Source organism: Penaeus vannamei, chromosome 16, assembly GCF_042767895.1.
Source record: "Penaeus vannamei isolate JL-2024 chromosome 16, ASM4276789v1, whole genome shotgun sequence".
Classification (NCBI taxonomy): domain Eukaryota; kingdom Metazoa; phylum Arthropoda; class Malacostraca; order Decapoda; family Penaeidae; genus Penaeus; species Penaeus vannamei.
Window position 1 is genome coordinate 32,468 of NC_091564.1, and position 11,404 is coordinate 43,871.

General features: G+C 43.5%; 1 protein-coding gene across 1 annotated transcript in view; it reads left to right on the forward strand.

Moving 5' to 3' along the window:
* Positions 1-10,893, forward strand: part of LOC113817859 (uncharacterized) — a 31,407-nt gene extending 20,514 nt beyond the window's left edge. Inside the window, exons 6-11 of the mRNA XM_070130964.1 lie at positions 4,230-4,298; positions 4,713-4,964; positions 5,134-5,881; positions 6,000-6,221; positions 6,467-6,667; positions 6,914-10,893. Of these exons, the coding sequence (XP_069987065.1) occupies positions 4,230-4,298; positions 4,713-4,964; positions 5,134-5,881; positions 6,000-6,221; positions 6,467-6,667; positions 6,914-7,150 (1,729 nt within the window). The 3' untranslated portion in view covers positions 7,151-10,893. The remainder of the gene's footprint in view (positions 1-4,229; positions 4,299-4,712; positions 4,965-5,133; positions 5,882-5,999; positions 6,222-6,466; positions 6,668-6,913) is intronic.
* The last annotated feature ends 511 nt before the right edge of the window (positions 10,894-11,404 follow it).

Here is an 11,404-nt window from a genome sequence, read left to right on the forward strand (position 1 = left end):
CTAAACCTGCTCAAATCACAGCAATCCTGAATCGTTTATTGCCAGATTGTATAACGGATCGAGTCCCATAAAGTGGATGGCGTAAGCGGAAAAACAAATGAGAGAATCGGGGGAGTGAAAAAAAGAGAAAAAAAAAATCAACCTCACAGAATTTCATGTCTGAGCCCCACGTCTGCCGCCATTTTTTTTTTTTCTTCTTCGTTGGAACCGCCATTCCCACAAAGTTCACGCAGCTGTTCCCTTTCTTCCGTAAATACGACCAATACCGTATCTTTCCACAGCTTAATTATCCCTTCCCCTTTTAAATTGCTCGCGGCCCCGTGACCTTCACACGGACGAAGTGTGGACAATGAGGAGGAAAGGTTTTGGAGGGAAAAGAAAAATAGGTAATTCCTACTCCCGTTCTCCCGCCATAAATCTTGGCGCAACGACCAATCACGGGTCAGGCCAGAGGTCACGTGATAGCTGCGCCTTACGGGATTGGTCGATTCAGACAGACACGTGGTTACCAAGCTCTTTTAGAGAGATATTCTCGAAAGCTGTTCAGCACTTGCTTTTTTTTTCCTCTTTAAGAACTTTTTCAGTAAGAGTATAGCATACGTCATTTAATAATTTGGAATATGAAGATGATTCAAAAAGGAAACACTAATTTTGTGAAGAACCCATAAAGGGAGACTTTAAAAACTTATTTTCTTTCTCTCTCTTGTTTAACTACCATGTGCTGCTGCTAAGAAATCAAAGCTTAGAGCATTTAACACAATTGTATTATTCAGCTGTTTTACAAGGTCATAAGTCAAGGTGCGCTTCCCTTGACCTCACGTGGCCTGTCACCCGCCACTCGAGATCCGGGTCATATACAGTAGTTTCATCTCGAACCATAAACTCAGACAATACTTTTATTAACGGGAAAGTAAAATAGATAAATAAATAGAATGAAAAAAAAAGAGGTGGCGCAGTGATTTGATTTTTGAGAGAGCCTACCCGGAAAAGATGTTTTTTTTCAGTTTGCCTTATTTTTTTTTCTCTCTCTCTCTATCTCATTCTCTCTCTCTCTCTCTCTCTCTCTCTCTCTCTCTCTCTCTCTCTCTCTCTCTCTCTCTCTCTCTCTCTCTCTCTCTCTCTCTCTCTCTCCCTCTCTCCCTCTCCCTCTCCCTCTCCCTCTCTCCCTCTCTCCCTCTCCCTCCCTCTCTCTCTCTCTCATTTTTTTCTCGATGTCGGATTTCCAGTTAGCTTCCAATTAAAGACGAAACACGATTTTGATTAAGATTCTAGTGGCTATTTATTTTTTTCTTAATCGTCTTTTCTTTTTATTTCATGTTTGTTGAAAACTTTAGTTGATTCCAGCGTGACTCACCGTCTTGGTCAGTGACTCCGTTCCAATATTTTGCGGTCGAATTGTGTTTTGTATTTTCTTCGTTTTTTGTGTGTTTTCATTTTTTCTGATTGTTAGTTCTCGTTTTGTTCAGCTGTTCGTCTTTCGTCGGTGTGTCGTCTATTCCCCACATCTTTCACTCGCCCATGAATGAGAGAAATCGAATAAAAAGTAACGAAACAGAAATAGCGAGAGACAGACAAAAAAAATAATAATTAAACGATTCCTGACTATTTTTGCACGTAAATATATTCCTTCTTTATCATTTCCACAATTCACCAACCCAAATATCAATCAGAATTTTATCTCGAGATATAATCCATGACAGAAATGGCGATAGGCCTGTCATACGTGCCAGAAGGTTGGCGCGGAGCATAAAACCGTTAATTATATAATAAGAAGGTTTAATTACACCCCCGAGTAATTGGGGTTATAACTGTTCAGTAATTTTGCTTCGCGTAATAATGGCTATGTCCGATTTATATCACGTTATTTCAAAAGTCGAGTTGAAATCTTCACTCTAACCGTCACTTCTCAATGTTTATTATCTCTCTCTCTCTCTCCTAGTTCTTCTTTTTTTTATATCTTGTCTCTCTCTCTCTCACTTTCCTTCTTTCTTTCTTTCTTCTTTATGTTCTTTTTTCGTCTCTCTATCTCTATCTCTTCTCCCTCTCTCTCACTCTCTCCTTCTTTCTTTCTTCCTTTCTTCTTTATGTTCGTTTTTTGTCTCTCTCCCTCCCTCCCCCACCCCCTCCCCCTCTCTCTCAAACAGAAATTAATAATAAATCTAAAAAAAAATGAAATGGCAGACAGTCACGGATCTGATTGGTAATGCTGTGTCATCTGGTCAGTGTCATTTTTATTGTCAGGAGCGATTGATATCATTTCAGATCTCGGTTTTAATTGCTGGTTGTGAACGTGTCTTGGGTCATGTAATGTTTTCTTATTTCTTTTTCTTCTTCTTTGCCTCACCATCTTTTTTTCTTTTTCATTTTCTTCCATTACCACTTCTTTTTCTATTTGTTGTTGTTATTTATATTGTTATTGTTGTTATTATTATTATTATTATTGTTACTATTATTATTATCCTACCTCCTCCTCTTCCTCCTTATCCTTAACCTCTTCCGTCTCTTCTTATTTTCCTCTTCCTCTTCATCATCTGAATGGTAAAGAGAAATAACTTTTTTCCTCTCTCTTTCCTCTTTCTTTTCTTCTTACATTTCTCCATTTTTTTGTCCATGTTTCACTCAACTCTTTCACTCATTCTCCACTTTATCACTTCCCTCTTTCTCACACACACACACACACACACACACACAGAGAGAGAGAGAGAGAGAGAGAGATAGACACACAAAACACACACACACACACAAACACACACACACACACAGATAGACACACAAAACACACACACACACACACACACACACACACACACACAGAGAGAGAGAGAGAGAGAGAGAGATAGACACACAAAACACACACACACACACAAACACACACACACACACAGATAGACACACAAAACACACACACACACACACACACACACACACACACACACACACACACACACACACACACACACACACACACACACACACACACACACACACACACACACACCTCAGCCTAAGGCGTTACATCACAACACCGTTACCTGTACGTGCTTGAAATTCCTTCCTTGTAGCTCTGTGTTCAACTCAAGCTGACACCTGTAATCAAAAGAAAAAAAAAAAGAAAAAAAGGCAAAACATGGAAACATAGACCTATATACATAAGAATATAGAGGCCTATGTACATATAAGATATATTGAATAAGTGTCAAAGTCCTTCCTGTGTGTAAACAGTGAGGGGACTTCACATTCTGAATAAATCAAGTTAATTAAAGTGTTTTGAGGAGTGACTAGTAAAAAAAATCGTTTGCCATTCTCACGTTGCTGATATTTAACCGAATTGGTCGAATAAACTTCAAAGTAAAACGGTAATTAATTCGAGGAGAGATAAAGGCAGATAAGACGACAAAAAGATAAGAAAAAAAAGCGCTGAATATGTCAAGTCCAGTAATGTCAAACGCATTTTCAAAAGACAAAAGAAAAATCGCTGATTCACTCGTTGGAGCTGATGATGGTTAAGTCCTCGGGGCGGAACGAGGTAATTCGACGTAAACTACCCACTTTCACAAACAACGATCGTGTTAAAGGGCTTCTCGGAACTCACCCTCTCTTTACGGGGTCGATTTGGGAAGAAAAAGAAGAGTGAGAGGAGGAAAAAAAAGTCAATTTTCGGTGTCAACGGAAATTTTCACAGTTCTTTTTTTTTGTTGTGTCTGTTCCTGGGTGGGTGTATATATACTTTCTTGTCTTCTTTTTCTCTTCTTTCTTTTCTTTTCTCTCTTCCTCTTCCTCTTGTCTCCTTTTCTTATTGTCGACGTAACTTGACTCCCTTTTATCTTCAGGAGAGGAGATGAATAGAAGAATTAACAGACACGTGATCTCAGTCTTGTTTTTTTTAACAATACACTCACGTAAAACAGGGATGAGGTGTCACCCTGATTGTAGTAAAAGAACAATCAGAGAAGGAGTGAGGAGATTGTCACCTTTTGGTCCATAGAAACTTTATTTCCGCAATTCGCTTCGAAGTTTGAGTCAAAGAATCAAATTGTTTTAACGGTGTTGTTCTTTGTGTTGCCAGATTTGATGGAATTCATGTTTGTTTGTTTTTCCAATTTGTTTACCTCTGTGAAGATAAAAGCTTGATCTCGTTAATTGTTTAAGAGTTAATCAGTTTTGCGGAAATGAGGAAATGTCCATTTTTGATGACTTTTTAATAGTTCCCTTTAATTTTTTATGGTCAGTGATAATGACCGTACATTTTCCTTCATTCTAAGAAAGCTCTATATCAAGGCTATGGAAATGAGCGCATCGTGAGTACCATGAACTTTTTGGTTTGATGAGTAGTTCATGAGTTCGTACTCTACTCCTCGGCGGTCGCTGGGAAACGTTGCGGGAAATGAGAACGTTTTTTTTGGCCCATCGTCCATAAGTCATCGTGCGTGGCTTTCAGAGGGGTCTTTGTGTGAGAGCGTGTGCGGTCTTCGGTGCGTTCGCGAAGACTGGCTTTCTCTAATTTGGCTTCTTTTTGTCGTTTTGCGTCGGGTGCGATTAAATGTCGCTTGGTTCCTGTTTGTTTTATATTTTCTTTTTGTTCTTTTTGGATTACTAACGTTTTTTGCATCATTATGTATTTACTTTGAATGCGTATTTCTGTAAATGTTGATCACGATTCCAGCGCATAGGCTCGTTGACCTCGCACTGACCCCCGTCCTCTCCTCCCCCAGGTCCGCCAACTTCAACAACGCCACCGGGGACTGCCAGATTTCCGACATGGACCGCCACACCACCGTGGGCACCGGCGCCTTCAAGGTGGCCGAGAACAGCGACTTCCTGGAGAACAACTGCGTGGACGACCCCGTCAGGCTCTGCGAATTCCAGAGGATGGAGGGACGTATCCTCAAGACTGTCGACTCGGTGTTCCAGGACGTGGAGAGTCTGGAGGACTGCAAGCGTCTCTGCCTCACCGCCCCCTTCAGGTGAGAATTGGCTCTGTTTGGGCACTGGTTGGCACTGGTTCTCGTGCTCATTGTGGCAGGGGTTAGAATGGCATCCGGGGATTGCCTGATTGTGAGGACGAAATGTGAATTTAAATGTCGTGTTGGGATGGAGGGGTTGACTGACGATTGCCTTTCCCTCGACCCGCAGGTGCTACTCCTTCGACTTCGGCGACACCGGCGACAAGGTGTGCCGCCTGTCCCACCACTCCGCCGCCACGCTCACGCACATCGAGGAGCCCTACCTGGAGATCGCCGAGACCGCCACCTACGAGCTCTCGTCCTGCTACAACGTGACGATCGACTGCCGCTCCGGGGACATGGTGGCCAAGATCAAGACGTCCAAGATCTTCAACGGCAAGATCTACGCCAAGGGCTCGCCCAACACCTGCGTCAACGACATCGAGAACGCGCTCGAGTTTGAGCTGCAGATGACCTACAACGACATCGATTGCGACGTGGAGCGCGACTCCGCCTCCCGCTACAGCAACGACGTCGTCATCCAGCACCACGACATGATCGTGACCTCGGCCGACCTGGGGCTCCGCGTACACTGCCAGTACGACCTGACCAACAAGAGCGTGAGCAACCGCGTGGACCTGAACGTGGAGGAGGACCTGAGCCCCGTCATGGAGGAGGGCAGCACCGTGGACTCCCCCAACGTGATCATGCGCGTGACCAACCGCAACGGCGACGACATCTCCGACGCCTCCGTCGGCGACATGCTCCAGCTGCGCTTCGAGATCGTCGACCGCAACTCCCCCTACGAGATCTTCGTGCGCGACCTGGTGGCCATGGACGGCGGCAACACCAAGAACCTCACTCTCCTCGACGGCCGCGGCTGCCCCACCGAGATCTCCATCATGAGGCCGCTCCTCAAGGTCGACAGCACCGGCAAGGTCAGTCCCGCTCGTGTTCTCATGGTAGAAAAAGCCATGCAGACCAGTAATCAATCGATTAAAAAGTAAAATGTCTAAAAAACAGTCGAATAACCGCCCTTTCCCTTCCCCAACGCAGGTCCTCGGCGCCACCTTCGACGCCTTCAAGTTCCCCACCAGCGACGTCGTTCAGTTCCGTGCCCTCGTGACGCCGTGCCTGCCCACCTGCGAGCCCGTCGTGTGTGACGTCATGGACTTCGGTGGCCAGGTGAAGCAGGCCGAGAGCTACGGAAGGAAGAAGAGGGCCATCTCCCACATGACCATGGGCGACACCGCGCTCGCCAGTCCCTTCTCCCAGGACGTAAGTCGATGGGGCTTCGTTGACGTTGCCTTCTGCGTCTGCGACACTAATCTAGATAAAAATATCCTTTTAATATATTTTCTCTATCGCTTCTATCCAATTTCTATCGAGATTGGAGGAAGCCGAGCCTTACTTTTGCCTTCTCCATCTGCTACACTAATCGAGATATTTCTTTTTCTTATATTTTCTCCATCTTTTCTCTCCAATTTCGTGAAGGAAGCTGAACATTTTTTTCCCTCCGACAGTACACCATCATCAGCCCTTACTCCATGAGCGTCGTGTCCCACCCCCTGCAGAGGGTGCGACGAGAGGCCGAGCAGGAGATCCCCGAGGAGCTCCTGGTGGTGCAGTCCATCAAGATCTCGGACAAGTTCGCCTTCCGAGGAGCCCAGACCCAGAGCCGAGACAGCGCCGCCAACAGCAACAGGAAGGAGACCGTCACCGCGGTACGTGTGAGAGAGAGGGTCTTTAAGCTGTGGGCCGACGCGGCTTGTTCACTCATTTTTTTCCTCATTTATTAATGCGTTTGTTTGTTATTCTCGTTATTATCATTACTGTTATCATTGGATTTACTAGCTTGTGGTCTTGTGTATGTGTCCTCTGAGGGATTTTGTGATCGATCGATGTTATTCGAGTTACTGATTTTCCTCGTGAGCTTTTTCCTAATCCCGCTGCCCTTCCGCTTCCCGCAGACCGACGGCGACCCCGAGCTCGTGCTGCAGGAGGACGTGTCCGGCGTCTGCATCAACATGGTGGGCCTCGTGCTGGCGTGCTCCGTGTTCCTGGTGGCGCAGCTGGTGATCATCGTGGCCTGGACCGCCGTGTGGCACCGCCGCCGCAGGAGCAAGCTGGAGGAGCCCCTCAGCCCCGCCACCACCACCGAGTCCCTCCGCCAGCTCTACGACTCGGGCTACCCGCGAAGGATCTAACGCCGTCTGCCCGCTCGCGCCGCCGTTGCACTCAGCGACGCCCTGCGCCCCGTCCTGAGGGTGTCCTTCCGGGCCGGCGACAGCCCGAGGCGCGGCGCGGACGCCCCCCGCGCCGCGCCGCCGCCTCCCGCCGTCCCCGCGCCGCGTCGGCCTGCTTACGTCCGACAGGACTCCCTCTACCCGATGGAGATCCTGTAGGGACGCAGGTGGACGGGAGGAGACACGCAGGACCCCGGGCCCGCGAGGCGTCCCGTGCAGCGCCGTGGCCTCACCCGACAGCGCAACGAGCTGGAACCAGCGACCGACCCCGAGGCCTCCTCCTGCGCCGCCTCCCGCGGTCTTGGTAACGCGGGGGAGCGCAGGAGCGAGAGGCCGACTCCACAAATACCCGACAACGAACCAACCGACGCATCCAGACTGCCCGCGCGCGCGCACGTCGCACGCGCGCAGTCCCCCCCGAGGTGGCCGAGCGGCTAACGGACGCGTGGAACCGAACGCCGTCCAAAGGTGTCCACTTACTCTGCCGATTTCCTTCATCCCCTTTTACCCTTCTTCTCCTCTTCTCTCTCTCTCTCCCATCGATTCTTCCGCCGCTACGACTCGACCACGACTACTTCCGGTGAACCCCACCTGAGTGCGACTACCATGACGAAAGAGAGGAAAATCCGCAGGCATTTCAGTGAGGTTTTTGCAGTATTCAATCCACACAAACTTCAAGGCTATTACCAAGGGCATTATATGGCGGCGGGTCCCGGGATCCGCCGCGTATTAACATTACTAGTTATAAGAAGTTAATCTAACCCTTTATTTAATCATGTGGAGCTACACAGTGTCTTATCAGTGCGTGTAGGATACCAAGTGATATACGATTTTTATTTTTACTTTTTTTTTCAATATGAAATGGACGATTTATACAAAACCAAATCGGACGGAAAACAAAAACTCACGTGACTATTTGCAAACGAAGTGATTGATGTTTTTTATCCATTTAACCCCAAGCTATTTATTTGATATCATTTTTAGATATATTGATTAAGGGACCTTCCTCCTACCCCTCCCCCCCCCTTCCTCCTCGCGACCTGCAGACCAGTCGACAGGTCATTTTGGTGATGGTGCTTGAGGGTCTACACAGGGGAGAGACACCGGGGCCAAAGAGAGTGTGAATTTGTGTCGTTTTGTCCAGTTTTCTGTCCGTGTTTTGATTGGTCTATTTATTAACATTTGTTTGTTCAATACGTGATTGGTCTATTTATTAGCATTTGTTTGTTCAATACGTGATCGGTCTAGTTATTAACATTTGTTTGTTCAATACGTGATTGGTCTAGTTATTAACATTTGTTTGTTCAATGCGTCTGTGCATGGTGTGTTCATGGCATCGGATATGTGTTATTTGTTACGTTATTTATTTAATTCCAACTATTTATTAACATGTAATTTATTCGTCTGTGCATGATACGTGTGCATGTTCACACCCTTACACAAACAGTGGTTAAATAAGTCATTACACATTGAGAATATAGAGGCATTAATTATTCTTAACTATTCTGAGTTACCTGAATATCGTAAGTTTTTTCTTTCAAGTGTTGCAGACTTTGCCAAAAGAGACTCAAGTTTTGTTGCAAAATTCGACTCGATTCCAGATTGCATTTCTCGGTCTTACCCCCCCACCCCCCACCCCCCACCCTCTCTCTCTCTGTCTCTCCCCCCCGCTTAAGGTGCTGGTTTAAAAATAAAAGGGATTTATAAACCAATTATCTCGTATTTGAATCAATAAAAGGATTTAAAAAACAAATACATAATGATCAGAGTAAATACAATATCTTAATTTTTTTTTTCTATCACTACAACATCTGATCATGATATAGCAAAGATTTTGTTGTTGTTGTTTGGGACTACAAGAGAAAAAGATTAGATATGGAAAATAATTAATGTGCGTTTTAGGAATATATATAATTTTTTTTCTACCTATTTAATTTTCTCTTTTTCTCCTGCTGGTGTGTCGTCTTTCAAAGGTCTATCGGGTGATAACGGCGAGTAGATAACGAAGATAACACTTTGAAAAACCACACCAAGTATCTATCTATCGTAGTTATTACTTTATTTTCCACTAACATTTTTTTCGTTTTTTTTTTCGTTTTTCTATCTGTAGCCGCGTAGTTCATGCTGATGTATCTGATTGCTCAATTTGCTTAACAGGAAATAAGTTGATATCAAACACTCCCTAGAATGATTATCAAGTTTATATCAATAACCATTTTACTGACTGAATCTCTGTTGCTTCTTCCATCTTATTAATAGTTCTTGCACTAATATTGTTTGAATTTCCAAACTGTATTCTGCCAAAGGTTTCTCACAGTAGCAGCTTAGTAGTTATGATAGTTCAGATAATAGCTAATGGTACTTAAGGCTGTTTGTCATCAGTAACCCGTAGTTTGCTTCGCTTGTTAATACAATTAGATGCTTTGCGTTTTGCTAACATAAACTGCTCTTTTTTTTCTTTATTTATTTTTATTATTATTTTGCTTGCTTGCTAACAATTTTGCTTGCATGTACTAACCGCTTCCAATGCTTTACAGTGTCTGAGGCTTTGCTTGGCGAGAGTGCAACCATTAAATAAACACTAAATGTATTTTTATTCATTCTATTAATTATTTATTTATTTATTATTATTTTATTTATTTATTTATTTATTATTATTTATTAATGTGATTTTATTTATGTATTTTATCAATTTTTTTCATTATTATTTTTTATTAAATTGCTGAATTTCGTAATCATGAAACCATGCACTGATCACGCCCACCAAAGCCTTCAGATACTATTGCTTACCGCTTTGTTGCATGTGCAATTTTCAAGTTGCATTGTGTTGCTAATGCTTTTTTTTTTGCGCATGGTAGAGCTACTAACATCACACAGCCAGTAGAACCTCCATTGCACCCTTTAATTGACTAACAATTCTTCGTAGGTAATCTTGCCATATTGATCACGAAATCACATTAATTGATTTAATGTGATTTCAGAACCACAGTATTGCTGAAACTTTTAGATTAGTGTACTTACTAGACTGCGTATATAAGCTTTAATAACCGCTACTAATTATTTTTTTTTTTGTCATTAAAAAACATAGATAATTCTTTTCTCGATGGTCCCAACATATGTAACTTTGCTGTACCTAAACATAGACTGTGGGTAAATATGATGGTTAAATTTTATACACTAAAGATAATCTATTAAGATTTGGGAAAAATACAATAGCATACAAGCCAAGTACTATGATATACCAGACGGGTATTGCAAGTACTTCCTGAACATACTAACAAGAACCATACCACAGATTAGCATACCATAATTTACCTCGGGTTTGTGCATTTTCTTATAAAAAAAAGTTGCCAATATTTTTATTTCATTTTTCTTTCTCTCTCTCTCTCTTCAGACTTAAGTAGAAAGTGCTTTATTTATGTGTAAGTTTGGAGCCCTTGGTGGCAACAACTTCGCGACTGTGCCTTGTAGGAGCTGACGTAGAGAGAATGCTTGTCAGGTATGCTTGCGTTGTGCATGATTGCTTGTGAATATGACGAGTGCTTGTGTTGACGCGTGTGACGGATGACGATAAGGGCGTGAATTGCAGTGATTATACACGTGCTTGTGGCATTATGTACTGTGTTTCCTTCATGCAATGTAGATTGTAAGATTTTCCTATGTATTTGTACCAAAGTACACAAAATTAAAAGGAAAAAAATATATATCATTGTCTTACTTACCCCGCCCTTAGCAACAGCCATTTTCCAATAAAGAAAGAAAAATGAAATAAAAACAATAACTGAACCTATAGAAAAAGAAAAGAAAGGATAAAAAAAAACAAAAAAAAAAGTATGTATATATATGTATGCAGACAGACACAGTAGCATACTAAGAAACTCCTTGCCATCATGTTCAAAAAAGAAAGTTTTTAAGCCATCCAGTTCAAAAAAGAAAGTTTTTAAGCCATCAAGTTCAAAAAAGAAAGTTTTTAAGCCATCAAGTTCAAAAAAGAAAGTTTTTAAGCCATCAAGTTCAAAAGGCTTTTTAAACCAGTGCGTCCTCCCGGTCATGACATAAGGAGCATGACATAAACATGACCTACGACCGAATTCCTGCAGAGGAAACGAACAAGTGACCAGAGAAGAATAAAAAAGGCCGATGTTGACAATTAGCCTGATTGGATAAGGGCAGCCTCCTGATCCCTCCCTCCCTCCCCCTATTCCACCCTCTCCC